At 41.8% G+C, this 24,153-nt stretch overlaps 1 protein-coding gene across 6 annotated transcripts in view; it reads left to right on the top strand.

Moving 5' to 3' along the window:
- RGS6 (regulator of G protein signaling 6) overlaps positions 1–24,153 on the top strand; it is a 133,115-nt gene that overhangs the window by 65,997 nt on the left and 42,965 nt on the right. For all 6 annotated transcript variants that reach the window (XM_050896763.1, XM_050896762.1, XM_050896761.1 and 3 more), the window contains 6 exons: positions 10,600–10,650; positions 12,054–12,160; positions 14,482–14,533; positions 17,287–17,351; positions 20,322–20,398; positions 23,597–23,678. In XM_050896763.1, the coding sequence (XP_050752720.1) occupies positions 10,600–10,650; positions 12,054–12,160; positions 14,482–14,533; positions 17,287–17,351; positions 20,322–20,398; positions 23,597–23,678 (434 nt within the window). The remainder of the gene's footprint in view (positions 1–10,599; positions 10,651–12,053; positions 12,161–14,481; positions 14,534–17,286; positions 17,352–20,321; positions 20,399–23,596; positions 23,679–24,153) is intronic.

The raw sequence follows: 24,153 nt of genomic DNA, 5'->3' as shown, positions 1-24,153 counted from the left end.
TGCCAATATAAGCACCTTTAACAAGGGGTTTAAGGAGCCCTGTTTAAAATATGGCCTCTAGTGTTAGTGCCAATACTGTCTCTTTGTTTAGCATGGCAGTAAGTAAATTGTCAGCAATTGCTATACGATCATAATTCATCTGGCGTTACCTTTAACTAAAAGAAATTGTATGTGCAGCCTTAATCCCACTGGAGGATTGTCCCTGATTGACTGCTGCACCAGTACAGAGCTCCAGTGAGGCCAACTGCACTCCAGTGCACCCTGCATTATAAGTGATTGAAAGACCTAGCAGGGAAAGGGGAGAAAAAGCTGTACAATACAGATTATTTCATTTTCAGGACAGCGAACTCCTGGAGGGAAAAGAGCTACAGACGTCAGATTATTTAGTTTTCCAGGTAACATGACTGTTACTGCATCACTGCAAACACTGCATGTGGTTCTCCACCTTTCCTGAAGAACGAGAGGGAGAAGAGTAGCAACGTGTCAGGATGAAGTTGGTTTCTTAGAGAATTTGATGATGCTAATTATCCTTATCTGTAATAGAAAGCACAGACAATAATGTTGCCGCAGTTAACGTGGAAGTGTGTGATCTTGTGAAAGAGAGATCTGTTGTGGCCAGAGCTCTTTAGAAGGTTTAAAAATTGAGTGCTTCTGCAAACAGAATTACTGTGGAAATTCATAGGAACCCAGTGTAGGTGAGAACTACAGGGTCAGATCTCCTAGTAAATAAATATTGTGCCAAAATCATTAAAATGCTGCAGCTTTCAGAGCACTTTACTGTCTTGCACCAGTCAGTGACATTTACACCTTTGCAGGGAAACTGTTATAACACTGGTGAGGGCAAGGAGGACCTTGATGTGACAGCCTTTGAAACCTGCTTTGTGAATGAGAACACAGTGTGAAGTGACCTGATAGTCACATGCTGAAATACACCAGTCGTCTTCTACGTTTTATCGATCTTCCTCTTTCCTGGAGAAGAAAATTTGCTATTAAAAATACTAATATGTGATTGAAATGACAGAAAGATTGCCTTTGATTTAAAGGCTGTGCGCATGAGTTGCGTAGCAGTAAAAATGTTTCAGCCCTAACAAGATCTGACATGGGAATCTTCAAAAGCCCCAATTCCAGCAGTGCTCGGAGTTGCTTCCCTTGCTGTTTTGTTGCTGAATCATTTTGACAGCATGAGGAACAGCGTCTAAACACTACTATATGGCAGAGAGCCAAACTGCTAAGCTATACGAGCCACTTCAGTAAGTCTGAGTAATGTAAAGGCAGAGCAGCCTGAAAAGCAACTGTAAATCTATGATCAATTGTAGGTGTAAAGGTACATCTTGAGACATCCGCAGTTATTAGCGATTTGTAAAAGGAGGTAACTTCTGATACTACTATGAAATGCTGTTACTATTGCTGCTGGGAGGCTGGGACTGCAAGGTACAATTTTCCTGCCTCTTGTATACCTCTATAATGGCTCTCAAGGCAATGTGCTCGTCTTCTGTGGGTATTATAGGAGGAACAGGTACAGGTTTGAATGACGCAAAGTGTGGATTTGTTGATTTTTTTTGTTTTGCAATTTCCTCCCCTACTTGCAGTAACAGCAGTTTGTTCAGAGTTGCGTTTGAGGAGAGAACAAGATTTGGGCACAGGTCACACAGTATGTCTCTAATTTAGAGGTGGTCAAATTCTAGCCAAGTGAAGCAACAGCAGGGAGGATTGCACTGGGGTTATGGTATATTCTGGGTTCTGGAAGGGTGCATATGTGCATGTGTTTGGGTCTATCAGCATGTTTATTGATGCCAGGCCTGTCTGTAGATAGCAGAGACCTGATAGCAGTTTAGGTTTTCCAAGGTAGGTGAGCAATGTTTAGCACAAATAAATCAGTGTGGCTGCTCCTGCGGTAAGACTACTGCTTGGCATCTCTCGGTGCAAGCAAATGCCAGTGTGTAAGCAATCAAAGGTGCTGCGCATCAGGTGTAAGGGCTGGGCGACGTGACACAGCTCTGTCAAAGCAGAGTGAGAACAAGGCTGAGGCTGGCATAGCACCAAACGCCTTGTATCAGCGCAGGTCAACTGGAAAAAGACCTTTTGCTGGTATCGCTTTTTTTCCAGTTGAGGACCTGGTTTAAGCTGTCCTGGCAGACCTCTTTCACTGGGATTAACTGTGCGTCCATTAAGAGGTTTGCTAACTCAGCCTTACTAATACCACTGTAGAGCAATCATTTTAAATCCCGGGCTATCAACTGGTGGCATCCTTGTGCTCCTCAGTGCTGGCTGCCTGCTTTTTAAGTGTTGTTGATGGGAGGGTATTGCAAGCCAGAAGCCTGTCTTCAGGTATGTCTTCTGTTACTTGCTTTCACGCCTTGTAAAGCTACTTCAACTATTTTTAGATAGGCAGCATTGTAGTGAAAGCAGTCTGGCCATGATATCTCTGAGATCTTACAATCTAATTTATCTTTGTTACCTGGGTAAATTAGCCCACACAGAGCTTTGTGCTGTCACATCTGATCATTTATTGATTCCTGCCTGGTGAAAATCTCCCCCTCCAGGTCTGCATCGTAGAGGGTACATGCGCTTTGGTAGCCTGGCCAGTATGAAGAGAAGGCAAAAGTCCCTCCAAATAGCAGTTCAGAAGAAGGAGCTATTAACAGGGTAAAAGTACACAAGGAATTTGGATTTTGCAAATCCAAATCTCCGTCTTTCATATCTGTCTGTATTTAAAATGCAGGCAGGAGAGATTGTGTGTTACATGTAAAATACATATCGGAGACAAAGATCAAATTTACACTGCAGTGCTGATGGTTAAATTGTGAATTTGCAGCCCATTATTTTGTAAGCTATTTCAAAGTGTATTAGCACTGGGTTGCTAGAAATTCCTGTTCAATTCCTAGAACAGAGGACAGAAGCAGCTCTGTGACTCTGGTGTGTTGCCCTCTGCCTGGTCTCATTCCCTCAGCTCATTCCCTCAGCTGCTCATCTTCTTTCCCCACCATGACTACAGGAGCCTGTGGCATTTTCTTTCTCCTTGGAAGGTTGTCTTCTGACACTCTTCCAACACCACAAGTGTCTATCAACACCTTGCAGTGCAGCTGCGAGTCTGGGTTATGACTCCCTTCTGTGAAAGAATTTATTAATAGACTTGCTGTTAATTTTGCTTCACGGCCTGGTGTCAGGGACAAGAACGTGCATGAGTCAAACATCAGAGTTGTTAATAGGCTTTCAATAAATCTGTGGTCAGATTCTCATATGGTTTTGTTTACGCAGATATGGGCACTCACGCAACAGAGGTACAGAGTGCTTCCTAAGTTCACAAGCAATGTACAAACCCCAGTGATTAGTATTTATATGGGACTCATCTCTGAAATACCAACATTTGGTATAAATGGGTGTCCTGGTTTCAGCTGGGATAGAGTTAATTTTCTTCTTAGTAGCTGGTACAGTGCTGTGTTTTGGATTTAGTGTGAGAATGATGTTGATAACACACTGATGTTTTAGTTGTTGCTAAGTGGCGCTTATCTTAAGCCAAGGATTTTTGAGTTTCCCAGGCTCTGCCAGCAAGCAGGTGTGCAAGGAGCTGGGAGGGAGCATAGTCGGGGCGGCTGACCTGAACTAGCCAAAGGGGTATTCCATACCATAGAACATCATGCCCAGTATATAAACTGGGGGAGTTGGCCAGGAGGGGGGATCGCTGCTCTGGCATCAGGCATCGGTCATCAGGTGGTGAGCAATTGCATTGTGCATCACTTGTCTTTTCTTGGGTTTTATTTCGCTCTCTTTTTGTTATATTCCTTTTCATTACAATTATTATTATCTTATTATTATTCTTAGTTAGTAGTGTATTTTATTTTACTTTAGTTATTAAACTGTTCTTATCTCAACCCACAAGTTTTACTTTTTTTCCCTCCTCCCCACCCCACTGGGAGCGGGGAGGGGGAAGCTGCTGCGTGGTGCTTGGTTGCTGGCTGGGGTTAAACCACGACAATGGGCAAGCATACTGAACAGCTTTCTGTAGATAACAGTAAAGGAGACAGAGGAAGGATGAAGAAACAGTTGGAATGTCATATCAGCCCAAACACTGTGATAAATAACCCACACTGTTGTCAGGAAAAGGCAGAGGATCAGAGATTTTGAACCCATGAAATTTACAAATATTCTGTCCTTGTCATTGTTTTATCATCCTGGAATGTTCATGTGCAACTTAGCTCCATGTGCTGTTTTCCACCTTCCCACCAAGCATCACTCTCACTTCACACAAAGTATTATATTTTCAAATTTTTTATTACAAGAAAAGTAAATTGTAAATTCAAGCACTCAAAAGTTATGATGAACAAAAAGACTCCTTAGAAACTTTGACTGCTTTGATCAAAAAGGGGTAACACTCCTGCTGCTAATGATAGTTAATAATTCACAAACAAGATTTAAAGTTAATATAATGTAAAGAAAAATTGCTATTGCTACCAGCTCTAAGCTGTTGTAGCTTTGATGATGCTCCTTGCTGACACTGAGTGGTGCAATTACCACATGCTGATGGAGGAGAGCTGCAATTACCACGTTTTCTGAGTCAACTGCTGAGATTTTTTTTTTTTAGTTGGCATTGGTATTTATTTGCGTGCTTATTCTAGGCAAATTCTATAAAGTGCTTCCTCAATATTTATAACAAAATACTAGGGAGAGACCTAGATATTTCTTTCCTTTTTTTCCCCCCTACCATAAAAATCGGCACTTTGCATTAAATCCCTCCTGTGAGCAGGAGTCTATACTTCCAACCTGGCTGAAATCACTGTGGGAGTCAGTGGGGGGCTCTGTGTAAGAAAAATAGTAGCAGAGAGTGCTGGAGGCCTTGAGAAATTTTGTATAAAATCGTTTTGCCCTTTATCATGGATGATGTTCATTTGTTTATTTTTGCAAGCCCGGTGGTAAAAGTGTGGGTAATTAATTAACCTTTTTGTCCTAGATTTACGAAGGACCCAGTGCTGTTTGGGGAGGGAACAAAACACAGTATTTCCATTTAATAGTGTGATTGACGTGATTGGCAGGGTAAAAAGCAGCTTGAGTGGCTGCTCATACACCTATGCATGTATTCTTATGTCATTTTGACTGCTTGTGGGTTTTTTTTTTTCCAGTCTTGCTTTTCTGATAGAAATATTTAAAGATTGGTCTGAGTTCAGGAGCAAATTGTTTGGAAAATTTGGTGCTAAAATGGGTTCATCTGTTTTCAAGAACGAAGTGACAGGAAGGAGAACACATTTTCACCTTTGTATCAAAAGACTGTCTGGACCTTGAGTTTGGAGGTGACCGCCAACAGAGGCTAGGCACGTAGCTTGTTTGCCAATAGAGTGTGTCATGGAGTGTGTAGATAAGGTCTAGGAAGGAGCTGAACACTTCACATTTTTCATATTCCTTTTGTAAAATAAAAAAACCCCCTACTATGCAAAAATATTGGTTTGGGTTTTTTTAAATCATTAAAATATGTTCAGAGAATATTAGGGTTACACTAACACTGGAAAAAGACAAGAAATAACCAAGCAATCTTGTGTCTCTTCCTGTAGACGTGTATATATGACAAATTATTTCATAACATGATCAAACAGTATTTTAAAATTTTTTTCTAAGACCTCGCTTTCTTCAGTGTTAGTATTTGTCAGTGCAATGTGAGGCTGTGAACAATCTGAGATCCAAAGCATCCCACCTCATCAGCTATAGTTGCTGGATGGCATCCAGTGATCAGGGCTGAGCTTAGCAACTCCTATGAGAAAGGACAGACTTTAGTCCTTGGTTGCTGATGCCGCACCTGGGCAATGTGAAATGTCCCATGTCAAATCACTGTGGAGCTCCACTCGTTGGTGCTTGCCAGCTCTGCCATCTCAGAACACTCAGCAAAAAATGCAGTTGTCTTGTCAGGCCTAAAAAGAAATGCAAAGATGCATGTTTGCTGAAGTTTCAGAAATAACCTTGTATTTTTCATTTGTATACATATATATCTGTGCATGTATGTATATGTGTATGCTTTGTCAGGGACATGGCCAATCCATTGGATGACAAGCAGACCCCGGTGGTCCTGGCTCCTTTGCCCAGAACAAGCAGCATAGTCTCCACTCCGGGCAGCAGATCTTTAGAAGTTGTGGGAGGAGGGTACATTGTTCTGTCTGCCATTTCACACAGCGTGTGGAAGATGGGCAGATCTGATTATAGATGGCTCTACATTTTCTAAGTAAGTCCTGGATTTTCTGGAAGAGGTAGAACCACTTAGGTTGAGTAGAAAAGGTACCAAATACAGCGGTGGTGACTCACCTCATTAATTGCATCTTGCTGATGGCCTCACACCTTGTGAACTTTTTTTAATTTATCTTTTCATGGCTGGCCACTCATTTGTCATGTTGACAGGCAATGGCCTTCTGAGAACACTAGCTACTATTATGGGATCACTGAGGCCAAACAGAAAATGGAGAAAATAGCAAGAAATATAAAACTGCTAGTCTGTCTAAACCAGGTAGCTGGATAAATGGTCATGGTGAATCTGTTTGCGCACAGAAATACAGCTATTCTGTTGGTATTAAGCAACTTGATCTACTTCAGCTTCAAAGAAGGGCCTAAAGCAAAAAGATCTATTTCATTATAGGTGAGGAGGAAATAGATGTTCACAGGCTGTTGACTATCCTTGAACTGAGCATACTGACTCAGAGGAAATGTAGATGTATGGACAGGAGCATAGAGGAGATGGGAGCTGTTCCTCTACCTGGATCCAGCAACACTTTCTATTATGAAAACATGCCCAACTATTTGTTTTCAGAAGATCTCAAATGCTCTGTTAGTGTTTAGTGGAAACATGTCAGGGTCAAGGGTTCCCCTCGGGTGTTCTCTGAAAGAGCTCATGAAATGTGGCATCTGAAAATCAGCCGGAAAAGATCTTTTTGGGAAGGTGAGTTATGTGAGGACCGTCCGTCAGTCTTAACCTACAGGAGAGGTTAAGATGAAGTTTTCTGGAAAACTTACAGATAAAGGAATCTATGTCTTGGTCTGACAGAGGAGAGTCTTGTAAAGGATGCACTCAAGTCTTCACCATGTCTTATAAGGAAAAATCAGAATTTTCTCATTTGAAGAAGGGCATAAGTAGTATTTCTAGGTGGGCAAAAGTAGGTTGCAGTGATAGAAACAGCTGCAAGCAGAGGCAAAGCCAATGTATGAGGGTAACCCTAAAAACTGAAGGTGTTATGGGAGATGGCAGTAAAGGGTTTTCATTATGATTGAATATTAATTAGTGACATGGCTATTAATGATGACAGTAATTAACAGAGGAAGGAAAGACTTGTCATTGTCCCAAGGGTGAGTAATCAGTCTTGGCAGGTGATAAATAATGGTTCAGCAAACTCAGCAGAAAGATAATCTGTCTGCCTCAGGACAACTGGAGAACAGCTATAACATCTTCCAGGCTCTTGGCAACATTCAGGAATGACTTCATGTTTTTAACAGAGACAAATTAAAATCCCTGATCTCAAGTGCTGCTTATATTCTGGAGTGGCTGATCACAAGAGTTCTGGTTGAGTCGGTGCCTTCAGTTTACTTGCCCTTTTAAACCTTTCTTTTTTAATCTTAATAACAGGGGAAAGAAAGTCTGGGGAACCAGCTTTCAGTGTTACTTGAGTTTTTCATTGTAGTTTGATGAAAATTGAATAGATGTGTCAAAAGAGGCCTACAGCTGGGGACGTGGTCGTTCTATGTAAAAATGGAGTGGGACTTAATCCTGCATTAAGTATTCCTGTATATCTGGAAAAGGGTCACACAGAATGCGCTTCACCTCCCTTGAGCAAAGCAATGCACTACTCTAGATGATTTTCAGATATCAGCTGTCATGTCACTTGGCAATAAGATGCCTAAGAGATTACTGTAAGCCTGTAATCTGAGACCAAAATCAGGAGAAATAGTGGACTTTTTAGTTTGAGGGATAAACAGAAAAAACAAGAAAGATTCTGGTTTAGCTTGAACCAAGGCAGCATTTTGTGAGGTTTTGTTTTGTTTCTAACAATACAGAAGCACTTCAGTTTGAGTTGTCTTGAAACGGTTTTCTAACCCCAAATGTTTTGTTCTATCTTTAGGATATTTTTGTTTTGTAAAAGGCAGAAGGGAACATCCATGTTTATAAAATAGAATATTTTATTAACAAACTTGTCAAAACAACAGTTACTGGCTCTGAACATTTTCCCCGTATGTTATTCAGCTAGCACTGTTCACGAGATGTGTTCTCATCTAGCAGGTAGTTTTGGACCCCTCAGACATCTTTTGCTGAATAAATTTACTGTTCACAAAAAAATGATGTGACTTTAGGATGCACCTGGCAAGCTGGTTTCAGTAGGGACAGGAAAGTGCTGGCACCATTGCCAGAGGCATTGGTTAGATGTTTTGCAAGGTACTGCCTGCAGTTCTGGTGACCCCAGTGCAAAGAAACGGAACTTAAATTTGAAAAGTTGCTGAATGGTAAAGGGAGAGACCATCTTAAGAGGACATTAAAAGAGTTTGGTTGGTTTAGTGAAATGGAGGTAGGGAGGCAATGTGTCAGCCCTCTGTAGAAACACTCAGGAGAAACTATCGAGGAAGAAGAGTAATTCTTTCCATTAAATGGTAATACAGGTATGATATCAAATGCATATAAATTGCATATTAATAAACTTAAGCTGGGAAGTTACAAGAAGAGTTCTATCTATGCAAAAAAAAAAGAAAAAAAGAGTTCTGGAATAACTTGCCAAATAGGAGAGTGGCAACTTCAATTGCTCGTAGGTGGAGTTGGGAGGTATGGAGAGTGACTATAATGCTGAGAATACAAGCTTGTGAGATCGGTCCTTTAGCATCTGGTTTGTTGATACCTTCACGGCAGATAGAGACAATGCCCAGCTGCTGCTTGTTGGTCACATCTGTTTGGCCAGCATTTAAGTGAAAGCAGATGCTTCCCTGATCTTCAGGAGCTGTGCTGATTGCATGCAGGGGACAAGTAGGTTGTTTCACTTGCCTTGGGTGGGGGATGAGGGAGGTCAGGTCCATATTCCTGCTTGCTGCTGAAGCCTGACTGAAGAAGGTTTACTGGTGCTCCTTGTGGAGTCATGGGTCAACTTGCATTGTCAGGGGGAGCGGGAGCTGCTGTCCCCTTCTGTGTGGGGTAGAACCCACATTTCTAGTGGGAATTTCACCTGTATGGGGGAGTCATTCAGACCTGCAGATATTGCAGGGACCTGGAGTGCTAGCCATGCCCGTTGTCTCTCTCTGTGGCACATTGTAATTGTGACTCCTGGCCTTTGTTGTTTTTATGGTTTGCTGAGGGTGTGGGGATGCTCTGGGCCTGTGGAAAGCAAAATGTCCTTCAGGCTTTTCTGGAACAGGCATCATGTGGGTTATGCTGTTTCTTGAAGTACCTATCATGTCTGAACTCAGAAGTGCTCCATGCAAGTAAGATCCTCTGGGCTTTGTTTAGTAAGCCTGAACCATATGGTTGATCAGTTCCTTTTTGTATGCTATCTTCAATTGATATATCACAAAGCATAGCACTAAGTATTACTGGGGCTATTAGCCTACTGTATGTGAATGCAAATATTTCTCAACAAATTGACTGTATGCTGAGGAGGGCTTGGTGTTACATCTGCATCCAGACATGGCATCCTTAGGTTGTGTTGCACGCTGCTGTAACTTGGCATGGACTTGCTAAATTGCCTTCAGGTGCCTTTGCCGATTGCCTTTGACTTTGGACAAGGCATTATGTTTGGACACCATTATGTTTCATTTTAAGCTTAATTTTCTGAGTATGGGGTTTAATTAAATTTTGGTGCCCTGTCATGTTGTATTTTGATAAAAGGCCTTAGCTTCTACTGAACAGCGACAAGTTTTCCACTTTTATGATTTCCATGAGAGCAACAGAGAGGTTGTATACATGCAGAGGATCAATCCTAAAGATCTTTACACTGTTTATAAGATAGCAACAACCTTTGTGCTAGTTGATGGGCCCTGAAAACCTAGTAAACTACCTGATGGGCCTTAAAGACTCACTTCTCTGCTCCTGGCTACCATCCTGCTGGTGCGATCACTAGCAGGTGACAGCTCAACAGTGGCTTGGTTGCAGGCACATGGAATATCACTTCTTTCTCCAAGATATTGCTTGTCTTTGACATAAGCGAGACTTTCCTCTGTCTTTTTTTGGGCTGATAACTTAGTTCTGTACTTTTAGATTATTGCCACTGACATTACAGGTGCAGGGTGCCAGTAAATGCTCCTTCGTCTCCTCGCTAGCTAGTGCTGGCAGAAATGTAACTCCCTGTATGCTGAGGTGAGAGAGAAGCAACTGGGAGAGAACAAGTGACATGGAACCATTAGAGTAATATCTGACTTAAAGTATATCAAGTCTCCTATCACACAGAATTGGGACTTAGTACCTGTCAATAACTATATAATTACAGTGTGGCACAAGAAGGAAAAACACTCTGAAACCTCAGTGGAGATAAAAAGGAAAATGGAATAAAATTCATGTCAGTTCTATTGTATCTATCTCAATGTTATCTCTCTCTAGGGCTGTCAAACCCTGTGGTCTCAGTGTTTGATACTTTCTTCACTTTTTTCTTTTTTAAGGTGCTGATATTGTGCAGTGGCTTATGAAGAACCTCAGCATTGAGGATCCAGGTAAGGTGACCACAGCTGGGGAGGAACAGATACTCCATCTGTATTGTGTGTGCCATTAGACAGTAGATACTATTTTGCTGTGGTCTAAAATACCAGTAGAACAACAAGGTTGATTTAAGCATTGGAGGGAAGGAGGAGGGAAAGAGATAAGAATCAACATTTTAATTAAGTCTAGTGCCTTACACTGCCACACACAGAAGGCACGTTGTAGGAGTCTTAGCCTGTCTGTGAAATTGTTGCTACCTAAGAAAGACTGATTGATTTTAAGGTTGTTCCCAGACTTAGAAAGGAAGTTGGTGGATGTGTGTGGTTAAGCAGGCAAATGCAGTGGCAGGTTTTCATGGTGTGGAGACAGGTAGCCGTGACTGACAGGACGTACTGGCCAAGGATGACACAGGCACCATCATGGGATCAGATGATGGCTGCTAATTTATCACAGCAGATAAATAAATGGATAATCAGCCACGAACAGTGATCCATGCATGGGCACAGTCCAAATAGTTTACTCTTCAGAGAAACCAAAATTGTTTTGGCACAGTTAAGAACTATTGGGAAAAGACAAAGAAAAGATATGCAGGTCCAGAAGTTTCCTTTCCTTTTCTGTAAAGGGAAAAAATTCAGCACCTCACCTCCCAGTTTGTTTCTGCTGCCTACTGTCACCATGTAAAAGCAGAGATGGAGGCAGTGTTGTCTCACCCAGGGCATCCCTATGCACACATCCCTTCTCATGAGTCCAGTCAAGTCCCAAATCTGAATTTCAGCTGCAGACAATAGCTTTATTATCTACCTTGGGGTGCATGAGCAGCTGATGTGTATTTTGCAACTCTTAGAAAGTTGATGCAGCTTTTGACAGCTGACATTGGTTGAAAAATCTGTGCAGATGTGCCTGTACGCTGGTGAAGGTTGTCCTGGCAGTGCTAGGATATGTACTCCCCTTTGCCTCCACACTGTTTCCTCTAACAAATGGCAATGCTACAGTGTCAGGATTTGTCTCTATGAGTAAACATGCTGCTAATGACCTGGTGTTGCAGATGTTTGTCAGATTTGGTAGAAGCAAGTGGGGTTCACTGATGGAACAGGCTTCTTGTCAGCTGTCACCTGTGATGGATAATGTGCTTTGAATTGAATTTCAGACTCTAGAGCTGAACTGGTATGTGACATGTTGTAAACACAAAACCAGCAGGTTAAACATTTCAGCAGTGTTTCATCTGTATTGCAAGGCTGATTTCTGCTCTCCTGCTTTGCATGGTTTGGTTGGAAGGCATGAGGGTGCAGTGTGGGTACAGAGAGGCATGTGTGCACCAGGTCTTCGCGTGAGTCATCGCCAGAGCCGCTGCTGAAAGCAGAGGAGTGTGCAGTGCGTGTCTTCCTGACACATCCCTGCTGTTTTCTCTCTTTCACAGGGGAAGCAATACACTTGGGAAGTCTTATCGCTGCACAGGGTTATGTCTTTCCGATCTCGGACCATGTCCTTACCCTGAAAGATGATGGGACATTCTATCGTTTTCAGGTTGGTGAGCCCTCTGCCTCCCTTGTGGCCCCTTCTACTGTCCCTGCAATAATACTGCTGAAATCACCCTCTCTTTATCCCTAAGCACCCATTAGATCTATGCAGCCAGGGATTGAGGCTGTCTTGGTAGAGGCCTTAGGAAGTTATGAAGTCCCTTCAAAAAGATCTGCTTTGGAATCCCAACTCACTCTCTTCTACTTTCTGACCCACAGTTTTTACATAAATGAACAGATATGTCCTGTGATTATTTTTGATATGTGATTTCAAGGCTGTTGTACTCAGATTTGAACTAAACCAGGAGAAAGAAAATGGCTTTCAGGTTCTAACCCTGGCACAGAACTGAGTAGTGACATACCTGTGCAAAATGGACCAGGGCAAACTTTGGAGTTGGACATTCAAGCTCTGGCACAGCAGAAAATTCAAATTTTTATCCTCTCTTGGTTACAGATTGGTGTGGGAGAGGGCAAGCTTCAGGCTTTGGCTCTCTTACAAAGGATGTGTAACCTTGGCAGTCACCTAAGCTGGGACATCTCTGTCCCTCAGTGTCCCTGTGCCTCCAGATGTGTTGAATTTTTAAAGCATCCTGCGCTTGAGTTCCATGCCCTGTCCAAAATCTTCTGCTGTCAGCTTCCTAGATAACTGAGTGCTTGTGCTGCAGCAACTCCTTTTGGACAGGTTGTATAACTTTAAAAGAAGTAGTAAGTTCAAACCTGGAGTCCTACTGCCTAATCCTGCTGGCTGAATTTGTGTTTTTCTATTACATGATCCCAGCCAGCTCCATCATCTTTTCTGTGACCTCTCTTCTGTTCACCCTTCTGTTCCGCCTTTACATTTTTTTTCTCTTTTTTAGTTTTTATTTGAACAGCCTGTTCTCCTCTTTGCATCTGATGTTACTGCTGCTCTTGCTCACTGTCCGACTGCTAATGTGGTATTGTGTTATCATATGAGACCAATGGCACTGTGAACAAGGAAGCCCAGGAGACCACAGACCTCCCCTTATCTCACCCCACCTTCTGGTTACCTGGCATCATTCCGACTAAAATTTTTCATTACAGTTCCCTTACTTTTCTGAAAGTTCTGCTCCTCCTGTCATGTAAGCCTTGACAGAAGCAGGGGTAATACTGATTTCCCATTTAGTTGTATTTTTCTCTATTTTAAAAGAATGAGACCATAAGAAGTTGTCCTGTGCAGCTCTCAGGAGCTAAATTTCAATATAATTTAATTTCTTTTCCTTATTTTAAGCCTGTGTAAAACACATCATCAAATTGTCTTGACTGCTTATTGACTTTTCTTTCCCTTATCTTTTCCTACAGCTTTTGCTTATTCTTTCCTGTTGTCTTTTCCTGCAACAGTTCTCCTCAGCCATTTTCTGCAAAAATAATTTGATAGAATGACGTTTCTTTTCCATTACTCTCTTGTTGCTGCTTTCTACCTCAACATCAGTCCCTCCTTTAACAGTAGCTCATCATCTTGTGAAGTTCATAAGATATCTATCAGTGAGGAGCATTGAACCCTGTATTGTTTGATCCCTCCATGTTTTCTCACTGTACTTTGGTGCAAGGAATAGTCTGTGTGAAACGTCCTACGCCCATTTGTGGCATTACATCAGTAATGCAAAACAGTGTTCTGTAATTTGTGTGATCACAGGGACATTGTTTTTCATTCATGTTAAAACTGAAATATAGCCACATGTAGTAATATCTTGTAATTAATTGCAGCAACTGCAATATGCAGACCTGGATAGAAAACAAAAGCAGTAAGCTTAGCAGGACGTCTGCTTTCAGAACGACTCTGATCAGCTGAGTTTTGACCTCTGCCATCTGTTATATTTAAAAAATAAATTGTTTTGTAGGCTGTCAACCACACTGGTAGCTGCTCCAATAAAGCAAGTGGTGTATAGCTTATATAAAAGGCCATGAGGTTTCTCATGTTCCTAACAAAAAAAAAAAAAAAAAAAAAAAAAAAAAAAAATTCAGAGTGCCTGTGAATTCCTGGGGAAAGAGGAGGTTCTAGGGATAGAAGGTAAGAGGTCCACATTCAGGTGAGCTGGCAGCAGTGTCTAAAATATCAGGATACTGGACATCCTCCTCGAGAGATGCTTGTATTACAGCATCTCTATTTACCTGCAGTGAGGAATGTTAACAATGATACCTTCCTGGAAAAGCATCCTCACTTTTACTGAGAGCTGTAGCAGTGTTTCCCCTGAGGGCAGAGACTGGGCCATAGACTTTGTGATTCTTCTTTTTGTACTTGTAATGTTTTTCTGCATCTGAATTGTTTTTCATCTCTTAAATTACAAAAATGTGTATGTTGTTTCTTAGGCACCATACTTTTGGCCTTCGAACTGCTGGGAACCAGAAAACACAGATTATGGTGAGAGTATAATTATTTAATTGTAGAAAGTTAGTACAGAAAGTTTGTAATGGAAAAAAATTGTCCTTAAAATAATTACTGTTGGCCATCTAAACCCTTCATTAGCAGAGTTTCTTGTCAGACTGCAGCATCAGAGGCCGACATGTGCCCGTCTCAAATACATGAAGTGAAATCCTGGGGTGTCTCAAGCCCATGGAGCTGTAGCCTTTGAGTTCAGTGGGGCCAGGGTTTTACCTACCGTTACCTTCATTCTCCCATAGCTCCGTTCGTTTTGGCAGGATTTATGGCAAGCCGAATAATGCTCCTTGGGAATCTTAAATAATACCAATATTGCTTCTGTGGGAGAACATACTCTGATCTGTAGCTGAATCTGATATGTTGATCAATAAAAAGTTACCTCATCTGGGCACTCATCTGGCTGATCAATAAACCAGTATATAACTGATGGCAGCCCATAGTTAAAGTTCTCTGATATATGGCATCAGACTTATTTTTCCCATTTTTTTAAGATTACCAGATGATAGCTGGTAAAAAAGAGAAGACTGGGCATGGTTTATGAGCTAATAAACTGCAACATGATGTGTTAAACATGTGAGTGCCTGCAGACAGTGATAATATATAAAGAAAATATGTCAGTGTTGTTATCTTTAGCTGTCTGCATGTAATATTGCTGTCTCTTCCAGAACTGCACTTCTTTCACAGTTAAATGGTAAAATCAATTGTTGCATCCTGGTGTGGCATTGGAAGAGGAGGTGAATCCATGTGTGTGCTCATAAAACAGGAGCTTCTGGAAATCCCTCTTTTGAAATATCTCATAATCTAAGATCAGTTTAGAACTCCCTGAATAATCAGGTGGTTTTTTTTTTTTTCTTTCCCGGCAATAATTACTTATCATTATGGATTCTGGAAATCATTTGCTGGGGTAGCGAAGTAGCCTCCAATGGTGTCTGTCATGTGATAGTTTATTTGCAGTCCTCATCTGCAGGGAAGCTAGCACAGACTTAAGTGTTTATCCCAGTGAGGGAACTGCTTAGGAGAAAACATGATGCTGTTCATTATATGCAAAATAATTTCCAAATTTTACAGTCACCATATATAACTGTCTGAACTGTGCCAGATATATATTCTGTAAATATCAGAATAACAATCTGAAGAGGGAAGTTCTGGTTTTTCCTATAGTATCTGGTAAATAACTGGTTTTGTAGTCAAATTATTGTGCTGCAAGTGCATTGAGTGGAGGACTACACGTCAAAATAAAGCCCTATATGAGCTGACCCACAGCTGGACAAGCTGCAACTGCATTAGCTATGAGCCCTGTAGTGACAGATTTTCATCTGTCCCAGAAATCTCTAACATATGCTTATAATCAGTCTTTGCATATCAGAGGTCCGTACAGATGGAGTCTTCCCAGGAATTAATCCCAAACTAGCAGTAGACCCAAATAAAACTGAAATCCCAGCAGCACTTCATACTTTTTTTATTTGCATGGATCCACTCACAGGACAGGAACTAACTTGCTAATGGCAGGTCACTGCCTAGCATGAAGAAATACTGTGAGATGACTGACTCTCACTTTATTTGGTGTTCTAAATGGCTTACAGAGGAAACTGCCCTTGAGATGTAGAAATATACATGAACTGATCAGCTCTGGTTACCATGCATAATATTGGCTCATTATATGAATGTTAGAATTATAGGAATAGCATAGAATAGAATTACATGAGTAGCACTGGGGGTTTTTTTCATATATTTTCGATAGAAGAATAGGTTTCCAATGAAAAACATCCATGAAGGTATCAGAAAATTGTATTTACCAGCAAACTAAAACGCCATGGTTTTCAAAAAAAAAAAAAGCTGAAATTTTCTGAAAAAGATTTGTTGCAGTTTTCTGTAGATGATGGTTTGCCTTCTGCGCTGCTCTGGTTTGGTACGCTGTTGGACAGTAAGTACCTGGCCCTGCAGCATGAGAGAGGGCAAAACACAAGGAAGCTATAAAATTCACGTCTAGGTGCATCCCAGAATAAGAGCACTGCACCTCTATTGTGTAGTTCAGACCTGACTGTATACCCAGGGTGTGCTGGGGACCTTGTGTTTCAGCCTGTAATGGAAATGGAGTGAGCTAGCAGGTCCAGCTGAGGCTTTCCCAAAAGGCAGCCTGGGACTGGTTTGGTAGTGTGCACTGGGCTCATCTTAACCCTCAGAATCCCAAACCACATCAGCTTATGCAGTGTCTCCCTATGGTGAAATGTGGGAAGGCTTTTCTTAACCATTTGAAATGTTTAGAATAAGTGAATGGAGCATATGAAAAAATGCTCAGATCATACCTTTAAGATCTGGCCCGTATTTCTGTTTTCATTTCAATATCCTGAATTCTTCCCCCCCCCCCCCCCCCCAAAACAAAAGGGGAAAAGAAGGGCAGGGCTGCTCACTTTGGCAGGCATATTCCCAAAGTGCTGAGGGAAACAGGTTGCTAATGCTAAATCTTTTACCAGCCCCAGAAGCAATTGTGCCTTTCTCAGACATCTTGTTAGGTCCTGGCATCTACTCTCAGCACTTCTAAATGAGATGTCCCAGATGTTTAAGGCCTCTGAGGTTACTAGTGGGTAATGTCAGCTGGGTAGTCAGCCCTCTCATTCCTTGGCTCATGTTGCTTTCTCATGAGAACGAACAGTGCATGAACCACTTTTTTCTTTTTTAAGATCTAGTACTAATAATCTGTGTGTAATTGTTTTCCATTCTGTTTCTCCCTTTAGCCATCTATCTTTGCAAACGGACCATGCAGAACAAAGCTAGGCTGGAGCTGGCGGATTATGAAGCCGTAGGTACACTGCTGCTAGAGTTTAAAGCTGGGGGGTGCAGGGAGAGCTTGCCAATTGAATGCTGGCATTTTGTGCCAGGGGTCAGCCTTTACTGTGTCTTTTTTTAGTTGTCAGAATTGTGTGAAGGTTGATCTGGAGACAACATCAGGAACACGACTGGGGAACGTCCCTGGCTTTGCAACATCTCAAATTAAATCATCTGCTATATAACCAGCCCTCCAAGATTGGGGCAAATTACACAGAAGTTTACCTTGGTTTCCTGTTTCCAGTTAACAGTGCCTGGTTTATATAGCAGATATTAACACATGGAAATGATGGATTTTCAGGTGCATTATTGGGCAATTAAATTGTTGATGACCCATCTAGTTACGAAAGTTTTCAGATATTAGACTTGGACTGTTTTCAGTGTGCTATATAAAAAAACTATTACTCAAGCTTATTCAGGGCGTGTTTTCTGTTATGAAATAATTATCCATAAAAACATCCCCAACCTTGGCTTCAGATTATGCAGAGTTTGGGTGGAGAGAAGTGGGAAGATGGAAGCAGGAGGGGCAGGGGTGGTGTGAGTTTCTTTGAGTACCAGCAGTGTAACGCTCTGACCAGCTGAACTTTTCTTTCTATCATATTGACTTTTTTTTTGTTTACTAGCTCAACAGTGTAGCAGCTGAATTTCAAATGTGGAGTTTTTTGTTGGAGGGTTTGTTTACAAAGCTGATTCTGGTGGACTTCTGTGTTCATGGTTATTACAATGAAAACATTTATATTGCATATATTTTAGGTTTTTTTCCAAGAATGGACTTTTTCCTTCTTCCTTACCTTTTACATTTTGGGACTTTTGTGCCCATGGATATATATACATGCCATTTGGTCCTTTCAGTGAAGAGCATGCAAAAATTGCCACTTATCTAGTCCACCCTGGAAACACATCCAGAGTTCCCAAGAGTTCTAATCTTGAAGTATAGGCATAAAGGAAGGAATATAATAATCTGCATGCACTTACACATCTTTTTGCTGAGTTTTCTCTTCTGCATATTGCTGATTTTATTATTAAAACCATTAAAATTGCTCACAGCCAACCAATTAACTGTAAGTACTCCAAAGATCTACCATAAAGCAACAAAAGGTTGTTCAGCAGCATGCACACTCCCACACACATGCAGCGAGGCTATGGCTAAGTACTTTTGCACATCGTTGTCTACTGAGAGTAGCAATGCTCCAGTGATGGCAAATAATTAGATCTTGGCAGTTTCTCATTTTTCTTGTGAATATTGCATTGCACAATTAAAGATTACTTCTGCATTCAAACTTCACTCTCTTAATTAGAGACAATCAGATAAGAATGGCACCGACTCTTCCTAGTCATTATGGGAGCTGAAGCAGATCCAGCAATGGAGATGTAAGCTAAACACAAGTGAGAGAAACAGGCTTACAGGAGTGGGAAGGAACCCTGTACATTTAGTACACATTTTTGGAGATGTAGCGTGAGAACGCTTCTCCGTAGGCATCAGCACTGACTTGGAGTTTCCAAAGAGAATCTCTGCAAAGCATCTCAGGGGACATCTTCTCATTTTTAGGTTCTGCTTGCAGCATTCATAGACAGCCCCCCAGCCCCCATTTATACTTGTAGAGCAGGGGTCTTGATGATATGATTAAGCTTGCATAATTGCATTCCATTTTGTTTATAATTGGCCAAACATAAGCACGAGTCAAATACTGCTTCAGTTGGTGATGTTTCATTGGCTTCAGCATATTTACTCCAGAGGGCACATGTGAACATAATTTAAAACAAAATTAAAAAAAAAAAGAAACCCACAAAAAATTGTTTTTGCAGATAATTACAAGTAGTTCTTCCTTGTAGCCACAGTTAAGGAAATCATCACAGTTCAGCACAGCTGTAAATCGTTTGCTTACGTTTTCCTCTGTGTATACGGACTGAAACTCTTACATGGACTTGGTGGTAACAGGGCCAAGCTTTATGTCTTGTGTTATACAAGAGTTTAAATAATAGGAAGATTTCTTCTAGCAATGAAATGCATGCGCTTAAGCACTTTCTTGAAACAAAGGGAATAGGTATAAAAAGAACAGCAGTAGAACTAATAGTGTTCATTTTCAATGAAAATTTGCAACAGTTGAACCAGCTGTAATGGAGAAGAGCGTCAGATTAATGGTCTCATAGGCCTCCTTATCAGGGTGGATGTGGATATGTGACTTCGGGGTGCCATTTGAGCCTGAAATTCTGGCCATGTCCCGAGTTTGACCTTGAGCTGTGATGAAGTCACATCCACCTCCAAATGTTCAGATCACGACACTCTCTGTAATGGGTCTGGACCAGAACTCTTACTTCAGATGTAGAGCAAGGCTGCATCTGGACCCAGTCTTTGCAGTCAGCGAAGTTCATTGTTCAGACAAACAAGCTATTTCCTTTTATGAATCATCCTGGCAATCCCCAGCCTTTAGTGCTGTGCAGCTGCGTAATGCTCTCAGCAGTGACCAGGACGGAGCAAAGCAAGGGATGCTCAGGCTTTGCACCTTAGCAAAAGCCTGAAGAGAAGAGAGCAGTGGGAGGAGGAAGGGAAAGTGGGGATGAGAGGGAAATGTGCAGGTGGCAGCCATCTGCTATCAGAAATGAAAGTTGTCAGCTTCACAAAGCTTCCCAGTGTTATCTTTTGGGAACAAGTCCATCGTTATTTTCATAGTAGAGTTCAGGCTGTCTTCATCACACTCCATTACTTCTCCCTGACAGGGCACTCTTGGCTGCAGCTATGGGGCTGCAGCCCGAAAGGATGTGTTACAACCTTGCTTTGCCTGCAAGATAGTTCACCTGAAATCAGCACTGACTTCTGTGTCTTCAGTTTTCCAGCTTAAAAAAAAAAAGGAATAAAATAAACACCCACCATGCTAACTGTGCTCTTAAGCAGTTCTTATAATTACAGGGATTAATTGTTCTTACTATTTTCATCTTTTGTCAGGAAAACTTAGCAAGACTTCAGAGAGCATTTGCAAGAAAGTGGGAATTCATCTTCATGCAAGCTGAGGCCCAAGTGAAGTGAGTAATCCTGGAGCACTGAACTGCACCGGTATTTAGAGCTGTGAAGGGAAAGGGGATTCTGTACAGATAAAAACTTCTCTGTCAATGTCTTTACTGCAGCTAAGCTCAGAAGGTGTCGGTGAATTTTAATCACTGGCAGACTAGAAACAACAGAGAGCTAATTCTGAAGGTTTATGCCAGAATCTGAAAGATGGATTTAATTTTCTGCACATGGAAATGTTGGTCAGAGCTCCTGAGCCTGGATTCACCATGGGAGCTTGGGCAATTCACTTGTCCATTCTACTTCTACTTTTGTGTAGTATGTTTGTTTTGTGTAAATGGAAAGAACAGAACTTTTGTCATCTAGTCTGTGTTACTCTATACTTGTGAAGTATTTCTGAGTTTAAAAATACTGCCACTTCAAAGTGATTATAAGGGTGGTATTTACAGTAGACTGGATTTGGTTTTCTCATTTATACCAATACCAGTTGACTCCATTGTACCTCTACTCTCTGCAGTCCGACTTGTGCTACTAAATTAGTGTGGACAATTGAGTAACACTTACATGAAACTGAGATTTAGTATTTGAGTTTTTCCTATCCTCTACTCATAATTGAAATCTACATTTTTTTCTCATCTTCCCTTGTGAAAACAGTTTGAAGCCTCTCAATGTTTTGAGCATGATTTCATTATTGCTGCAAAATGGGTATGGTCCAGGGTTTGTAGACTAGTGTCTACAAACTAGTGCCTAAAACCCTCCAGGTCCATTTCTTGCATGTAGTTGTCACCTATAAAACGGAAAGGTTGGTGAAGATGGTGCATGAGAACACCAGTACTGACACTCTGTACTAGAGAAGTACACTAGAAGGAATTTGCACTTTCAGCATTAGATGCTAAAAAGTTAAGGAACATCATTTCTTGAGGGTGTGGCTGAGGTATATGTCTCTATCTTTGACTAACTCTTTGGAATTTTGATTAATTCTTTGCTTAATAACATTGTAATTATGCACTATTTAAGTACATGGTAATTATCCTTTAATTTACAAGGTGATTAAGGGATTTTTTCCAGCCAGAATACCAGTGTTCTGTTTGGAAGAGAAAATTAGAAGTTAAGATAGCAATTGTAATTTCAGTTACTTAAAGGTTTATTGCCAAGATGAAAAAAAAAAAAAAATCTAAGTCAAAACAAAATTCTGCATTCTGTCCACAGCATACAATTATTACCTAAGAAAGAAATGTAAATATCAGATTCTTGGCATGATCGCTGTTGCTTATTCATCTTTTCTCCATTCAGTTTTCTTTGAAACGTAAGCATGGACTGGCCGCTGTCAATGTTTTTTGCTGCCTAGTTTCATCTTCTTGGTTCCCAGTTCATGTGATGGTTCAGTCTTCAGGTTTCCAACAAGGCAGGGCTGGAATTCACAGTGTAATTCACAGCCCTGAATTAACTAAAAAGGAAAACAAACCAAAAATACCTGAAAAAATTGCTCCTGCTTATCAAGTTCTGCTCTGCCTTCCACCTCTTCGTTTGCACATAGGATTTCCATTGCTGTACCTACATTGCTGTCCTGGTTTCGGCTGGGACAGAGTTAACTCTCTTCTTAGTAGCTGGTACAGTGCTGTGTTTTGGATTTAGTGTGAGAATACTGTTGATAACACTCAAAAACTGCAGCCACAGAGCATCTAATTCTGTTGTGTCTTCATAGTTCACAATGTGAAATACTGAGTTATCAGTAAGTTTGGGGATTTATGCCAAGAACCTGGGTTCAGCACAAAGCGCCCATGAAGACAATTCATGGAGCCTCCAAAGAGTCCCTCCAGTTTGTGTGCACTGTGTGGTGTGAGGTTGGCAGAAGTCTTCACCTTCCGCTTTGGCCGGGCACAAAGAGCTCACTCGGAAAAAAGATGTTTTGGGCTGGGTGTCTGCATGTGCTCCTCAGCACAGTGCAGTGACTGCTGTCTGGCAGCGGGGACAGAGCCTGTGCAGAGCTGGTTTCTCATCTCAGCCTTGCAGGGGGGATATTCAGAGAGTTATACCGAACTTTGGAGGACTCGAGCTTTTTGTGGAGAGGGGTGTTCAGAAACTTCAGTTTCAGTCCCCTATTTTCTATCCCCTTGGTACATTTCTAGCACAGACTTAGCCAAGGATCACTGCCCCTCCAAAAGAAAAACAGGAGAGGGAAGAACCTGATGGTCAGAAATCCCAGCTCACATGGTTTTTTTCCTCACTGCTTTCATTTTCCCGGGTGGCAGCAGTGTGGGAACCCAGCACAGGGACGATGTCAGCTTTTCAATCCTGCTCTGGAGGCAAAAGCAGTTCCTCCTTTCCTGTGCCTCATCCAGTGTCTCTGCAGGTAGATCTTGCAAGCCAGTGGTGACTTTGCTGTGCTCATGTGTAGAGCTGAGCACGAGAGCGAGGCACCAGACACGCATTGCTCAATGCTGCCGAGAGATAGGGGAACAGCTGCTTTGAACAACCTCTGGCGGCCTTTGATCTGTGTGCTTTGAGTGAGTCGATTCACTAGCTGCATCAGGGCTGAAATTTTGAGTTGCAATTTGTACTGGCCCGGTTGCATGTCTCTTGGGTGAGCACTGGCTTGCACGGGGCCATGCAGCAAGCTTGGCTCCAGTCACCTGTGCTGTCACCCCTCGCTCTGCCAACACCGGGGCAGGCGGGCAGAGACCTAAGGAGGGTGGCCTCAAGTGCTGCCCATGCTGTTTCTGCTGGAAACGCCCGGGATAGCTGCCCTTTCGCGATCTGTGGTCGTACCAGCAGTGCTGCTGGGGCACTGGGGTGCAAAGGGATCTCCCGATGAGGACCTCCATCCGGCACCAGCCAAGAGCTTCACCTGGAGTAAAGAGGTCCCGGTGGGTCTCCTGACAGAGCCAAAGCCAATTATGAACTTCCCCAGCCTGCCAAATCAGGATCTGGGAACAGAGTATCAGGAAAGGTTGTTTTCCTCACAGATGAAAAAGCAGATGTTAAAATAAATTTTCCACCTTAATAGGAAAATCTCTTTTGTCACATACTGGAGCAAATATCAGTGATATTTTGTTCATGGCACATGGCCTTCTAAGTGGGAGTGTGACATTTCTGTACAAAAAAGTAGATTTCTGAATTTTTTTCTCCTGGGGTTGAAACCCCAGCTAGGAACTGTAACAAAGAAGAAAGCATTACTTGTATGTTGACTCATATGTTTATGCTTTTGTTTTCAGAATCGACAGGAAAAAGGATAAAACAGAAAGAAAGATTTTGGACAGCCAGGAAAGAGCATTCTGGGATGTGCACAGGCCCGTGGTAAAGCTCTTTTTGAATGATGAGACTTTCCAGGTTTTGACAGGAAAGTTTTAATACTAGTAAACACTGTGCCATGTATTGCATAAAGACATTGCCTTGAAAGTCACCACATGGATTTTGCTCGCAGTTCAAAATAAGCCAAGTGTCTACAAGATTATTTTAGACATTCTAGGCTTGTGCATGCATGGAAGGATTGATTTGGCAATTGTGGGTTGACCTTGGCTGGATGCCAGGTGCCCACCAAGCTGCTCTATCACTCCCCTCCTCAGCAGGATGAGGAGGGAGAAAATAAGATGGAAAAAAAACTCGTGGGTCAAGATAAAAGCAGTTTAATAAAGCAAAAGCCATGTGCAGAAGCAAAGGAAAACAAAAGAACTATACTGTACTTCCCATCAGCAGGTGATGTGCAACCACTTCCTGGGTAGTAGGGCTTCAGTATGTGTAGTGGTTGCTCTGGAAGACAAACGTCGTAATA

Source organism: Gymnogyps californianus, chromosome 5 (assembly GCF_018139145.2).
Source record: "Gymnogyps californianus isolate 813 chromosome 5, ASM1813914v2, whole genome shotgun sequence".
Classification (NCBI taxonomy): domain Eukaryota; kingdom Metazoa; phylum Chordata; class Aves; order Accipitriformes; family Cathartidae; genus Gymnogyps; species Gymnogyps californianus.
Note: the sequence above shows the minus strand (reverse complement) of the source record. Positions and strands in the feature narration are given on the sequence as shown.